At 45.1% G+C, this 16,127-nt stretch overlaps 1 protein-coding gene across 1 annotated transcript in view; it reads left to right on the forward strand.

The window, feature by feature from the left end:
• The first annotated feature begins 9,279 nt into the window (after nucleotides 1–9,279).
• The window catches only part of polq (polymerase (DNA directed), theta), a 115,328-nt gene continuing 108,480 nt past the window's right edge, over nucleotides 9,280–16,127 (forward strand). The window contains exons 1-2 of the mRNA XM_045688921.1: nucleotides 9,280–9,413; nucleotides 9,728–9,933. Coding sequence (XP_045544877.1) covers nucleotides 9,863–9,933 — 71 coding nt within the window. The 5' untranslated portion in view covers nucleotides 9,280–9,413; nucleotides 9,728–9,862. The remainder of the gene's footprint in view (nucleotides 9,414–9,727; nucleotides 9,934–16,127) is intronic.

Raw genomic sequence — 16,127 nt, forward strand, 5'->3', positions numbered from 1 at the left:
CCAAAACAAAGGATCTCTGCTGTAACGTGACATTTTCTAAGGCTCCCATAGGCTCTCAGAAGGCGCCAGAACGTTGAATGATGACTCTGCAGTCTCTGGCTGAAAAACTGTAGCGCATTTGGTAAGTGGTCGATCTGAGAACAATGAGACGGGTGCGCGCGTGCACGTGAAGAGTCCATTTTACTTTTTCAGTCTTTGAACGAAAACAACGACTCCCGGTCGGAATATTATCGCTATTTTACGAGAAAAATCGCATAAAAATTGATTTTAAACAGCGTTTGACATGCTTCGAAGTACGGTAATGGAATATTTTGAATTTTTTTGTCACGAAACGCGTCGGGCGCGTCACCCTTCGTTACCCTTCAGATAGTGTCTTGAACGCACGAACAAAACGCCGCTATTTTGATATAACTATGGATTATTTGGAACCAAACCAACATTTGTTGTTGAAGTAGAAGTCCTGGGAGTGCATTCTGACGAAGAACAGCAAAGGTAATCCATTTTTCTTATAGTAAATCTGAGTTTGGTGAGTTCCAAACTTGGTGGGTGTCAAAATAGCTAGCCTGTGATGGCCGGGCTATCTATTCAGAATATTGCAAAATGTGCTTTCACCGAAAAGCTATTTTAAAATCGGACACCGCGATTGCATAAAGGAGTTCTGTATCTATAATTCTTTAAATAATTGTTATGTTTTTTGTGAACGTTTATCGTGAGTAATTTAGTAAATTCACCGGAAGTGTTCGGTGGGAATGCTAGTTCTGAACGTCACATGCTAATGTAAAAAGCTGGTTTTTGATATCAATATGAACTTGATTGAACAAAACATGCATGTATTGTATAACATAATGTCCTAGGAGTGTCATCTGATGAAGATCATCAAAGGTTAGTGCAGCATTTAGCTGTGTTTTGGGTTTTGTGACATATATGCTTGCTTTGAAAATGGCTGTGTGATTATTTTTGGCAGGGTACTCTCCTGACATAATCGAATGTTTTGCTTTCGCTGTAAAGCCTTTTTGAAATCGGACAATGTGGTTAGATTAACGAGAGTCTTGTCCTTAAAATGGTGTAAAATAGTCATATTTTTGAGAAATTGAAGTTATAGCATTTTTGAGGTATTTGTCTGTAGCGTGCCCAAAGTAAACTGCCTGTTTCTCAGGCCCAGAAGCTAGGATATGCATATAGAAAACACTCTAAAGTTAGATAGAAAACACTCTAAAGTTTCTAAAACTGTTAAAATTATGTCTGTGAGTATACCAGAACTGATATGGCAGGCAAAACCCCGAGGACAAACCATCCCCCCCAAAACAATCTCTATTGCACTCCACACTGCCCTTTCCCACCTGGACAAAAGGAACACCTATGTGAGAATGCTGTTCATTGATTACAGATCAGCGTTCACCCCCATAGTTCTCCATAGTTCCTTCCAAACTCATCACAAAATTATGGACCCTGGGATGAAACACCTTCTCTGCAATTGGATACTTGACTTCCTTACGGGCCGCCCCAGGTGGTGAGGGGAGGCAACAACCCATCTGCCACGCTGATCCTCAACACGGTGTGTGTTTAGTCCCCTCCTGTACTTCCTGTTCACCCACGACTGCGTGGCCGCGCATATCTCCAACACCATCATTACGTTTGCTGTCGACACAACGGTGGTAGGCCTGATCACCGACGACGATGAAACAGCCTACAGGGAGGAGGTCAGAGACCTGGCAGTGTGGTGCCAGGACAACAACCTCTCCCTCAACATCAGCAAGAAAAGGAGCTGATTGTGGACTACAGGAAAAAGAGAACCGAACATGCCTCCATTCACATCAGCGGGGCTGTAGTGGAGACTACAGGAAGGCGGGTAGCCTCGCGATTAAAATCGTTGGGCCAGTAACCGAAAGGTCACTGGTTTGAATCCCTGAGCAGACAAGGTGAAAATTCTGCAAGGCACTTAACCCTAATTGCTCCTGTAAGTCGCTCTGAAGAACAGCATCTGCTAAAATGTCAATGTGAAATGAGACGGTTGAGAGTTTCAAGTTCCTCAATGTCCACATAACTTAGGACCTATCAAGGTCCAAACACACCAACACAGTGGTGAAGAAGGCACAACAATGTCTCTTCCTGAAAAGATATGGCATGGGCCCTCAGATCCTCAAAAAATTATACAGCTGCACCGTTGAGAGCATCTGGACTGGTTTTATCGCTGCTGGCTATGGCAACTGCTCTGCAAAAAAAATAACAAATCTTGCTTCTACTTCAGTAGCCTACCTCTCCGAGTGGGGAGAGATCAAGTGTGCCTAGTATGTTTGGTCTCATTGAAATAGAGTAGGCTGCCTACATGGGCGGAGAATCACAATCGCAATTAACTTAAATATGATTAGACTGTAATTTACTAATGTGTCTGTGTCTGTCGGCCTTCCCTGTGGCTCAGTTGGTACAGCATGGTGTTTGCAACGCCAGGGTTGTGGGTTCGATTCCCACGGGTGCCAGTACAAAAAAAAAAAAAAAAATGTATGCATTCACTACTGTAAGTTGCTCTGGGATAAGAGTGTCTGCTAAATGACTAAAGAATAAATATTGATAAGGAAAAGAAGTGGAAGTCAAAGTGCAATAAAAATGTGTAATCATCAATGAAAAAGCACAACACAAGGCTACTATAGTGAGTGTTGTTCCTTTTCATTTTTATGGATGGATTACCCATTTATTTGTCTCTGCCTGCAAATCGTCCTCCTAAAAGGTAGGCTATATCCTATAGGACTATGCAAAACGTAGCAAGTGTCGCTGTCAACATTCTTGCTGCTTCCAGTTCAGTACCTGCAAAATTAGGTGTGCATGTGGTCTCAATTAAATAGAGTAGGATATAGTTGTGACATTTGTGGCTGCTTTGCGTGATATATTGTTGTCTCTACCTTCTTGCCCTTTGTGCTGTTGTCTGTGCCCAATAATGTTGTACCATGTTTTGTGCTGCTACCATGTTGTGTTGCTACCATGCTGTGTTGTCATGTGTTGCTGCCATGTTATGTTGTTGTCTTAGGTCTCTCTTTATGTAGTGTTGTGTTGCTGCCATGTTGTGTTGTTGTCTTAGGTCTCTCTTTATGTAGTGTTGTGTTGCTGCCATGTTGTGTTGCTGCCATGTTGTGTTGCTGCCATGTTATGTTGTTGTCTTAGGTCTCTTTATGTAGTGTTGTGTTGTCATGTGTTGCTACCATGCTGTGTTGTCATGTGTTGCTGCCATGTTATGTTGTTGTCTTAGGTCTCTCTTTATGTAGCGTTGTGTTGTCATGTGTTGCTGCCATGTTGTGTTGTTGTCTTAGGTCTCTCTTTATGTAGCGTTGTGTTGCTGCCATGTTGTGTTGCTGCCATGTTGTGTTGTTGTCTTAGGTCTCTCTTTATGTAGTGTTGTGTTGTCATGTGTTGCTGCCATGTTGTGTTGTTGTCTTAGGTCTCTCTTTATGTAGTGTTGTGTTGTCATGTGTTGCTGCCATGTTGTGTTGTTGTCTTAGGTCTCTTTATGTAGTGTTGTGTTGCTGCCATGCTGTGTTGTCATGTGTTGCTGCCATGCTGTGTTGTTGTCTTAGGTCTCTCTTTATGTAGCGTTGTGTTGCTGCCATGTTGTGTTGCTGCCATGTTGTGTTGTTGTCTTAGGCCTCTCTTTATGTAGTGTTGTGTTGCTGCCATGTTGTGTTGTTGTCTTAGGTCTCTCTTTATGTAGCGTTGTGTTGCTGCCATGTTGTGTTGCTGCCATGTTGTGTTGTTGTCTTAGGTCTCTTTATGTAGCGTTGTGTTGCTGCCATGTTGTGTTGCTGCCATGTTGTGTTGCTGCCATGTTGTGTTGCTGCCATGTTATGTTGTTGTCTTAGGTCTCTCTTTATGTAGCGTTGTGTTGCTGCCATGTTGTGTTGCTGCCATGTTGTGTTGCTGCCATGTTGTGTTGTTGTCTTAGGTCTCTTTATGTAGTGTTGTGTTGCTGCCATGTTATGTTGTTGTCTTAGGTCTCTCTTTATGTAGTGTTGTGTTGTCATGTGTTGCTGCCATGTTATGTTGTTGTCTTAGGTCTCTCTTTATGTAGTGTTGTGTTGCTGCCATGTTATGTTGTTGTCTTAGGTCTCTTTATGTAGCGTTGTGTTGCTGCCATGTTGTGTTGCTGCCATGTTGTGTTGCTGCCATGTTGTGTTGCTGCCATGTTATGTTGTTGTCTTAGGTCTCTCTTTATGTAGCGTTGTGTTGCTGCCATGTTGTGTTGCTGCCATGTTGTGTTGCTGCCATGTTGTGTTGCTGCCATGTTGTGTTGTTGTCTTAGGTCTCTTTATGTAGTGTTGTGTTGCTGCCATGTTGTGTTGTTGTCTTAGGTCTCTTTATGTAGTGTTGTGTTGCTACCATGTTGTGTTGTTGTCTTAGGTCTCTCTTTAAGTAGTGTTGTGTTGCTGCCATGTTGTGTTGCTGCCATGTTGTGTTGCTGCCATGTTGTGTTGCTGCCATGTTGTGTTGCTGCCATGTTGTGTTGCTGCCATGTTGTGTTGTTGTCTTAGGTCTCTTTATGTAGTGTTGTGTTGCTGCCATGTTGTGTTGTTGTCTTAGGTCTCTTTATGTAGTGTTGTGTTGCTACCATGTTGTGTTGTTGTCTTAGGTCTCTCTTTATGTAGTGTTGTGTTGCTACCATGCTGTGTTGCTGCCATGCTGTGTTGTCATGTTGTGTTGCTGCCATGCTGTGTTGTCATGTTGTGTTGCTGCCATGCTGTGTTGTCTTAGGTCTCTTTATGTAGTGTTGTGTTGCTGCCATGTTGTGTTGTTGTCTTAGGTCTCTTTATGTAGTGTTGTGTTGCTACCATGTTGTGTTGTTGTCTTAGGTCTCTCTTTATGTAGTGTTGTGTTGCTGCCATGCTGTGTTGTCATGTTGTGTTGCTGCCATGCTGTGTTGTCATGTTGTGTTGCTACCATGCTGTGTTGTCATGTTGTGTTGCTACCATGCTGTGTTGTCATGTTGTGTTGCTACCATGCTGTGTTGTCATGTTGTGTTGCTGCCATGCTGTGTTGTCATGTTGTGTTGCTGCCATGCTGTGTTGTCTTAGGTCTCTTTATGTAGCGTTGTGTTGCTGCCATGCTGTGTTGTCTTAGGTCTCTTTATGTAGCGTTGTGTTGCTGCCATGCTGTGTTGTCTTAGGTCTCTTTATGTAGCGTTGTGTTGCTGCCATGCTGTGTTGTCTTAGGTCTCTTTATGTAGCGTTGTGTTGTCTCTCTTTATGTAGTGTTGTGGTGTCTCTCTTTATGTAGCGTTGTGTTGCTGCCATGCTGTGTTGTCTTAGGTCTCTTTATGTAGCGTTGTGTTGCTACCATGCTGTGTTGCTGCCATGCTGTGTTGCTGCCATGCTGTGTTGCTGCCATGTTGTGTTGCTGCCATGCTGTGTTGTTGTCTTAGGTCTCTTTATGTAGTGTTGTGTTGCTGCCATGCTGTGTTGTCATGTGTTGCTGCCATGTTGTGTTGCTGCCATGTTGTGTTGTCTCTCTTGTCGTGATGTGTGTTTTGTCCTATATGTTTAATCCCAGCCCCGTCCCCGCAGGAGGCCTTTTACCTTTTGGTAGACCACCATTCTAAATAAGAATTTGTTCTTAACTGACTTGCCTCGTAAAATAAAGGTTAAATAAAACATAAAAAAGAATAATACGGGCGGAGAAGTACGGGGCAGTTATCTTTCCAAGTAAATGTACTTCCTAAATAGGCCTATGATTAGACTATAGTTTTACTACATTACCTAGAAATAGACCTAAATATTGATCACCATATTTCTCTGTCTGACAATCTTCCCTCTCCTAAAAGGTAGGCAATAAAAATAGCTCAAGAGAAAGTGCAAGTCTCTCCAACTCTGCTCTCTTCAAGCTACATCTATCATATTGGCTGATATATTTGGACTTTCTGGACTTCCTGACGGGCCGCCCCCAGGTGGTGAGGGTATGAAACAACATCTCCACCCCGCTGATCCTCAACATTGGGGATCCACAAGGGTGTGTTCTCAGCCCTCTCCTGTACTCCCTGTTCACCCACGACTGCGTGGCCATGCACGCCTCCAACTCAATCATCAAGTTTGCAGACGACACTACAGTGGTAGGCTTGATTTCCAACAATGATGAGATAGCCTACAGGGAGGAGGTGAGGGCCCTCGGAGTGTGGTGTCAGGAAAATAAACTCACACTCAACGTCAACGTCAACAAAACAAAGGAGATGATCGTGGACTTCAGGAAACAGCAGAGGGAGCACCCCCCTATCCACATCGACGAAACAGCAGTGGAGAAGGTGGAAAGTTTCAAGTTCCTCGGCGTACACATCATGGACAAACTGAAATGGTCCACCCACACAGACAGCGTGGTGAAGAAGGTGCAACAGAACCTCTTCAACCTCAGGAGGCTGAAGAACTTTGGCTTGTCACCTAAAACCCTCACAAAATTTTACAGATTCACAATTGAAAGCATCCTGTCGGGCTGTATCAACGCCTGGTACGGCAGCTGCTCCGCCCATAACCGGAAGGCTCTCCAGAGGGTAGTGAGGTCTACCCAACGCATCACCGGGGGCAAACTACCTGCCCTCCAGGACACCTACACCACCCGATGTCACAGGAAGGCCAAAAAGATCATCAAGGACAGCAACCACCCGAGCCACTGCCTGTTGTTCACACCACTATCATCCAGAAGGTAAGGTCAGTACAGGTGCATCAAAGCGGGGATCGAGAGACTGAAAAACAGCTTCTATCTCAAGGCCATCAGACTGTTAAACAGCCATCACTAACATTGAGTGGCTGCTGCCTACACTGAGACCCAATCACTGGCCACTTTAATAAATAATAATTGGATGTAATAAATGTATCACTACCCACTTTAAACAATGCCACTTTATATAATGTTTACATACCCTACATTACTCATCTCATATGTATATACTGTACTCTATACCATCTACTGCATCTTGCATTGCCGTTCGGCCATCGCTCATTCATACATTTTTATGTACATATTCTTATTCATTCCTTTACTCTTGTGTGTATAAGGTAGTCGTTGTGAAATTGTTAGATTACTTGTTAGATTTTACTGCACTGTCGGAACTAGAAGCACAAGCATTTCGCTACACTCCCATTAACATCTGCTAACCATGTGTATGTGACCAATAAAATTTGATTGAATTTGATATAACCCAGTAATACAATGTAAGGGCCATGTGGGAATCTCTGGTAATTTAACATATTTCTGAAGTTATTTTTGTGCATTGGATATTGCCTACAGGGGACAAAACTGCTGGGACCTTGGCTGGCAAGTGAGCTGCGTTACATACGTCTAAAACAACATTTCTGTTGGTTTTTTTGGACCAGTTTTTAGCGGTTTGGAGTCGGGCAGAAAGCCAGCGAGTGAAAAGTAAGGAATTAGCTAGGGAAACTGACAGATCAATAAAGTTACATTGACATACTGACTAATATAACTCACATTGCACTGAAAAAACTTCAGAATATCAATCTTCAATCGTTTGGCCAGGTCTAGTTTGATCGTGGCAAAAATTATAGGTAATGCCAACTTTAGGCCAGCTCTCTCTCTCTAACAGTACATCTACTGGCGACAGCTTGCCAAGTTCATTCACCTCTGATACGTGACAAAACAAAGGCTACAAAACATTTCCAGACAAACACCTGCTGTTAGATAGTAATAATAGCCGCCTCATATCGCTATCTGACAGATAACTAGAGGCTAGAGCTAACCTGGCTGTTGTAGCTACTCACTAGCGTAGCTTATTCGTTCACCTCAGTCGAGAAGGGATGAAACATTAGCTAACGTTACAATACTAGCTCAGCACTGTGAATAAACACTAGTTTAATTTGTTTTCTGTTAAGTTAAACAGCAGTTACCTTGCTAGCTACATCAGTCAACTAAAGAGTAGCCAGTTTCTGTTCTGCTTCCATTTACAACATGGTGAAAGAGCGCAACACGTATGCACTGAACTATGCTTAAATATCCCGTGCTGGTCCTGCCAGCAATCCAAATCAAATCAAATCAAATGTATTTATATAGCCCTTCTTACATCAGCTGATATCTCTAAGTGCTGTACAGAAACCCAGACTAAAACCCCAAACAGCAAGCAATGCATGTGTAGAAGCTTTTCTTTGCTTTCACACAGCCTGTCCGCACAGTCCTAAATACAGTCAGATAAACACTCCAAACAGCCTACCTGACCGCTCTGAGACGTCCGCATGGTCCTAAAGCACACCGTTGATGCGTTTTGTACCACATTCCAATGATACAACTGGGGGGGGACAAAAATGCAATTTCAGAATGTGGGGGGGACATGTCCCCCCGTCACAAGGGAAGTTGCACCCCTGCACACACGGTACACATGGATTTTGTGTTGTAGATATGTGGCAGTAGAGTACTGGCCTGAGGGAACACACTTAATGTGTTGTGAAATTTGTAGTAAAATGTTTTGTAATGTTTAAAAAAATATATATAAATGCCTTAATTTTGCTGAACCCCAGGCAGAGTGGGGATCCGTAATAAATACATGAATAAATAAATATATATATATAAATATATATATATATATATAATACATAAATACAAATGGCCTCTATGATCCATGAATCAGTCCAACACCAATGTCCAAGAGGCAAACCTTTTGATTGATTGCAACCAAGGTGGGTTTAAGAAAATGGTTGGAAGGCAATGCGTATTTGGGGTAATATATAGCAATATGATTTTACTAGGATACAGCCTCAAAGATATTTTACGGTGTAATGAATTTGGGGCTATGGAGTGGGTGGAGTAGAACGTGTTGCTGGGCATTTAGACCTCAGTCCCCACATGAAATAACACCATATATAGATTCTACAGACCGTAGTGAGTAATCCCAACTCCACTTTTACATTGGCACCTAGAATAGCCTTCTCTATCTATGTATATCATATACAGTGTATGGTATTGGCAGCATTTATTTTAGCTTGGAACATGTTTTTAAAACCCACATTTTAATGCAAATGTAACTTAAATATGAACAAATATGAATCGATGTTAATGTTTAGCCTATTATGTTTCATATATCATGAATAAATACAGGTCTGCGACCCCCTTTCTACGATTACGTTGGGGACTTCCATTTGGACAATTTTCGTAATTCCTTGACCCGGAAGTACGTTTTTAGTGTTGCTGGTATGCCTTTGTATAATACCCCTCTGGCTGAACATGTCAATTCTTTAAAGGTCAGAAAGCTCAGAACAGTTTCATAAACTCCTATTTAAATTTTTTTGAATTAAAGTGTTGCTGTAATTGTGAATGTTTTGAGGATCATTTAGATTTCCCAAGTTTAAGTCCATGTTTACTACTGTCAACGAACGGAAGTTGTTGGACACCATCGGACGACTTTGTGTGAAACACCGGCGGTATTTTCGATTCTTCACGTATGTTTCCATTTTCCTACAACATATATTTTTGTTGTTGTTGTCCTCTTTCTTTTATTTGTTGACATTATTAGCAGAAACAAATGTAGCTTACTCTGTGCTATAGTCAGAACCTTTGCATGCTAATGTTGTTAACGTTATTTGGCGAAAACGTTGGGTTTTGTAGCAAAAAGTGACAACAACTAACTTTCAGCTAACGTAGCTACTTTAACGTTAGCTAGCTAGTTAGCTAACGGTTGTTACAAGTATACTAATTAATGTTTTATTTCACCATGATACGCTGTCGTAATGAACCTGCTGCCTGTTTGCTCCAGCCAGCCCAGTAACACCAGCCCAGTAACAGTGAGGTCGGATATGGAGGGTTGCTGAGTCCTGCTCTCTACCACGGCCCGTCAGCCAGTCCAGCCGGACAGGACTCGGGTCAGGAGACGCATCGTTAGGACGACAGGATGAGCTCCTCGCCCCCCGCGGCCAAGAGGAAATGTTACATGGGACGACATCAGATCATCAAGAAAAACAGGTGGGCATTTTTTTATTTCTTCTTCCGCACTACACTGAGTTAACTTGTCATGTTAAAACACCTGTTTACCGCTGTGGAACAGCAGTTGAATCGTTAACAGAATGTACTGGACTAGATTTGGAAACTCGGTTATTTACTATATTATAACATGAAGAGGTTTTAATATTATTAGGGATGGGCACTGCTACGAACGTTAGTATTCGATTAAGTGCGAGTATACATTTTTTGTTGTTGAAGAAAAACAAATAGGCCTATTTTAATGGCTTGTTATTGTCGGTCAATCAAAGCAGCACTACCGTCAAAATCTACGTTTTATTGGTCGCATACACATATTTACAAATGTTATCGCAGGTGCAATGAAATGCTTGTGTTTCTAGCTCCAACAGTGCAGTAATATCTAACAATACAAAACAATACACACATAATACCAAAAAGTAAAAAGAAATAAATTAAGAAATATCAGAACAAGCAATATCAGAATGATCAATGTCAGAGTCCAGAATATAAATATATAATGGTGTGTATAGACAGTAGTTATATAGGATGAACCAGGACTAGAATACAGTATATACATATGAAGTGGACAGCAGTAGTTATATAGAATACAGTATATACATATGAAGTGGACAGCAGTAGTTATATAGGATGAACCAGGACTAGAATACAGTATATACATATGAAGTGGACAGCAGTAGTTATATAGGATGAACCAGGACTAGAATACAGTATATACATATGAAGTGGACAGCAGTAGTTATATGGGATGAACCATGACTAGAATACAGTATATACATATGAAGTGGACAGCAGTAGTTAGTTATATAGGATGAACCAGGACTAGAATACAGTATATACATATGAAGTGGACAGCAGTAGTTATATAGGATGAACCAGGACTAGAATACAGTATATACATATGAAGTGGACAGCAGTAGTTATATAGGATGAACCAGGACTAGAATACAGTATATACATATGAAGTGGACAGCAGTAGTTATATAGGATGAACCAGGACTAGAATACAGTATATACATATGAAGTAGGTAAAGCAGTATATTAACATTATTAAAGTGGCCAGTGATTCCATGTCTATGTACAGAGGGCAGCAGCCTCTAAGGTTCAGGGCAGGGTACTGGGTGGAGGCTAGTAACAGTAACTAAGGTTCAGGGTTGAGTAACTGGGTGGAGGCTAGTAACAGTAACTAAGGTGCAGGGCAGAGTACTGGGTGGAGGCTAGTAACAGTAACTAAGGTTCAGGGCAGGGTACTGGGTGGAGGCTAGTAACAGTAACTAAGGTTCAGGGCAGGGTACTGGGTGGAGGCCGGCTAGTAACAGTAACTAAGGTGCAGGGTTGAGTAACTGGGTGGAGGCTGGCTAGTAACAGTAACTAAGGTTCAGGGTTGAGTAACTGGGTGGAGGCTGGCTAGTAACAGTAACTAAGGTTCAGGGCAGGGTACTGGGTGGAGGCTAGTAACAGTAACTAAGGTTCAGGGCAGGGTACTGAGTGGAGGCTGGCTAGTGACAGTGACTAAGTTCAGGGCAGGGTACTGGGTGGAGGCTAGTAACAGTAACTAAGGTTCAGGGCAGGGTACTGGGTGGAGGCCGGCTAGTGACAGTAACTAAGGTTCAGGGCAGGGTACTGGGTGGAGGCCGGCTAGTGACAGTGACTAAGTTCAGGGCAGGGTACTGGGTGGAGGCTAGTAACAGTAACTAAGGTTCAGGGCAGGGTACTGGGTGGAGGCTAGTGACAGTAACTAAGGTGCAGGGTTGAGTAACTGGGTGGAGGCCGGCTAGTGACAGTAACTAAGGTGCAGGGCAGGGTACTGGGTGGAGGCTAGTAACAGTAACTAAGGTTCAGGGCAGGGTACTGAGTGGAGGCTGGCTAGTGACAGTGACTAAGTTCAGGGCAGGGTACTGGGTGGAGGCTAGTAACAGTAACTAAGGTTCAGGGCAGGGTACTGGGTGGAGGCCGGCTAGTGACAGTAACTAAGGTTCAGGGCAGGGTACTGGGTGGAGGCCGGCTAGTGACAGTGACTAAGTTCAGGGCAGGGTACTGGGTGGAGGCTAGTAACAGTAACTAAGGTTCAGGGCAGGGTACTGGGTGGAGGCCGGCTAGTAACAGTAACTAAGGTTCAGGGCAGGGTACTGGGTGGAGGCTAGTAACAGTAACTAAGGTTCAGGGCAGGGTACTGGGTGGAGGCTAGTAACAGTAACTAAGGTTCAGGGCAGGGTACTGGGCGGAGGCCGGCTAGTAATGGCTATTTAACAGTCTGATGGCCTGGAGATAGAAGCTTTTTTTTCAGTCTCTCGATCCCCGCTTTGATGCACCTGTACTGACCTCTCCTTCAGGATGATGGAGGGAGAACAATGGGGATGAGATGAAGGGATGTAGGGGGGAGGGCAGACAGAGGATGGGAGGATGGGAGGTAGAGAGGATGGGAGGATGGGAGGATGAGAGGATGAGAGGATGGGAGGATGGGAGTATGAGGGGATGAGGGGATAGGAGGATGAGGGGATGGGAGGATGGGAGGATGAGGGGATGGGAGGATGAGGGGATGGGAGGATGAGGGGATGGTGGGGATGGGAGGATGAGGGGATGGTGGGGGATGGGAGGATGAGGGGATGGGAGGATGAGAGGATGGGAGGATGGGAGGATGGGAGGATGAGGGGATGGGAGGATGAGGGGATAGGAGGATGAGGGGATGGGAGGATGGGAGGATGAGAGGATGAGGGGATGGGAGGATGAGGGGATGGGAGGATGAGGGGATGGTGGGGATGGGAGAGGGATGTGGTGGGGATGGGAGGATGAGGGGATGAGGGGATGAGGGGATGGTGGGGATGGCAGCAGCCTCTAAGGTGCAGGGTTGAGTAACTGGGTGGAGGCCGGCTAGTAACAGTAACTAAGGTTCAGGGCAGGGTACTGGGTGGAGGCTAGTAACAGTAACTAAGGTTCAGGGCAGGGTACTGAGTGGAGGCTGGCTAGTAACAGTAACTAAGGTTCAGGGCAGGGTACTGGGTGGAGGCTAGTAACAGTAACTAAGGTTCAGGGCAGGGTACTGGGTGGAGGCCGGCTAGTAACAGTAACTAAGGTTCAGGGTACTGGGTGGAGGCCGGCTAGTAACAGTAACTAAGGTTCAGGGTACTGGGTGGAGGCTAGTAACAGTAACTAAGGTTCAGGGCAGGGTACTGGGTGGAGGCTGGCTAGTGACAGTGACTAAGGTTCAGGGCAGGGTACTGGGTGGAGTCTGGCTAGTAACAGTAACTAAGGTTCAGGGCAGGGTACTGAGTGGAGGCTGGCTAGTAACAGTAACTAAGGTTCAGGGCAGGGTACTGGGTGGAGGCAGGCTAGTAACAGTAACTAAGGTTCAGGGCAGGGTACTGGGTGGAGGCTGGCTAGTAACAGTAACTAAGGTTCAGGGCAGGGTACTGGGTGGAGGCTGGCTAGTAACAGTAACTAAGGTTCAGGGTTGAGTAACTGGGTGGAGGCTGGCTAGTAACAGTAACTAAGGTTCAGGGCAGGGTACTGGGTGGAGGCTAGTAACAGTAACTAAGGTTCAGGGCAGGGTACTGAGTGGAGGCTGGCTAGTGACAGTGACTAAGTTCAGGGCAGGGTACTGGGTGGAGGCTAGTAACAGTAACTAAGGTTCAGGGCAGGGTACTGGGTGGAGGCCGGCTAGTGACAGTAACTAAGGTTCAGGGCAGGGTACTGGGTGGAGGCCGGCTAGTGACAGTGACTAAGTTCAGGGCAGGGTACTGGGTGGAGGCTAGTAACAGTAACTAAGGTTCAGGGCAGGGTACTGGGTGGAGGCTAGTGACAGTAACTAAGGTGCAGGGTTGAGTAACTGGGTGGAGGCCGGCTAGTGACAGTAACTAAGGTGCAGGGCAGGGTACTGGGTGGAGGCTAGTAACAGTAACTAAGGTTCAGGGCAGGGTACTGAGTGGAGGCTGGCTAGTGACAGTGACTAAGTTCAGGGTAGGGTACTGGGTGGAGGCTAGTAACAGTAACTAAGGTTCAGGGCAGGGTACTGGGTGGAGGCCGGCTAGTGACAGTAACTAAGGTTCAGGGCAGGGTACTGGGTGGAGGCCGGCTAGTGACAGTGACTAAGTTCAGGGCAGGGTACTGGGTGGAGGCTAGTAACAGTAACTAAGGTTCAGGGCAGGGTACTGGGTGGAGGCCGGCTAGTAACAGTAACTAAGGTTCAGGGCAGGGTACTGGGTGGAGGCTAGTAACAGTAACTAAGGTTCAGGGCAGGGTACTGGGTGGAGGCTAGTAACAGTAACTAAGGTTCAGGGCAGGGTACTGGGCGGAGGCCGGCTAGTAATGGCTATTTAACAGTCTGATGGCCTGGAGATAGAAGCTTTTTTTTCAGTCTCTCGATCCCCGCTTTGATGCACCTGTACTGACCTCTCCTTCAGGATGATGGAGGGAGAACAATGGGGATGAGATGAAGGGATGTAGGGGGGAGGGCAGACAGAGGATGGGAGATAGAGAGGATGGGAGGATGGGAGGATGGGAGGATGAGAGGATGAGAGGATGAGAGGATGGGAGGATGGGAGTATGAGGGGATGAGGGGATAGGAGGATGAGGGGATGGGAGGATGGGAGGATGAGAGGATGAGGGGATGGGAGGATGAGGGGATGGGAGGATGAGGGGATGGGAGGATGAGGGGATGGTGGGGATGGGAGGATGAGGGGATGGTGGGGGATGGGAGGATGAGGGGATGGGAGGATGAGAGGATGGGAGGATGGGAGGATGGGAGGATGAGGGGATGAAGGGATGGGAGGATGAGGGGATAGGAGGATGAGGGGATGGGAGGATGGGAGGATGAGAGGATGAGGGGATGGGAGGATGAGGGGATGGGAGGATGAGGGGATGGTGGGGATGGGAGGATGAGGGGATGGTGGGGGATGGGAGGATGAGGGGATGAGGGGATGAGGGGATGGTGGGGATGGCAGCAGCCTCTAAGGTGCAGGGTTGAGTAACTGGGTGGAGGCCGGCTAGTAACAGTAACTAAGGTTCAGGGCAGGGTACTGGGTGGAGGCTAGTAACAGTAACTAAGGTTCAGGGCAGGGTACTGAGTGGAGGCTGGCTAGTAACAGTAACTAAGGTTCAGGGCAGGGTACTGGGTGGAGGCTAGTAACAGTAACTAAGGTTCAGGGCAGGGTACTGGGTGGAGGCCGGCTAGTAACAGTAACTAAGGTTCAGGGTACTGGGTGGAGGCCGGCTAGTAACAGTAACTAAGGTTCAGGGTACTGGGTGGAGGCTAGTAACAGTAACTAAGGTTCAGGGCAGGGTACTGGGTGGAGGCTGGCTAGTGACAGTGACTAAGGTTCAGGGCAGGGTACTGGGTGGAGTCTGGCTAGTAACAGTAACTAAGGTTCAGGGCAGGGTACTGAGTGGAGGCTGGCTAGTAACAGTAACTAAGGTTCAGGGCAGGGTACTGGGTGGAGGCAGGCTAGTAACAGTAACTAAGGTTCAGGGTAGGGTACTGGGTGGAGGCTGGCTAGTAACAGTAACTAAGGTTCAGGGCAGGGTACTGGGTGGAGGCTGGCTAGTAACAGTAACTAAGGTTCAGGGCAGGGTACTAGCCGGCCTCCGACCAGTGGGGACTGTTTAACAGTCTGATGGCCTGGAGATAGAAGCTGTTTATCAGTCGCTCGGTTCCAGCTTTGACGCACCTGTACTGTCTCCTAGTGCCAGGACAATACCAGCATCAGGATTAATTACTGTTAATTACTATATTATAACATTATAACATAACTAAATGTTATAACCCTTTGTTAATTACTATATTATAACAGTATAACATGACTAGATGTTATAACCCTGTCTTAATTACTATATTATAACATGACTAGATGTTATAACCCTGTGATCGTTACTATATTATAACATGACTAGATGTTATAACCCTGTATTAATTACTATATTATAACATGACTAGATGTTATAACCCTGTGATCGTTACTATATTATAACATGACTAGATCTTATAACCCTGTCTTAATTACTATATTATAACATGACTAGATGTTATAACCCTGTATTAATTACTATATTATAACATGACTAGATGTTATAACCCTGTCTTAATTACTATATTATAACATAACATGACTAGATGTTATAACCCTGTGATCATTACTATATTATAACATTATAACATGACTAGATGTTATAACCCTGTCTTAATT

Source organism: Salmo salar, chromosome ssa11 (assembly GCF_905237065.1).
Source record: "Salmo salar chromosome ssa11, Ssal_v3.1, whole genome shotgun sequence".
In the NCBI taxonomy this organism is placed as follows: domain Eukaryota; kingdom Metazoa; phylum Chordata; class Actinopteri; order Salmoniformes; family Salmonidae; genus Salmo; species Salmo salar.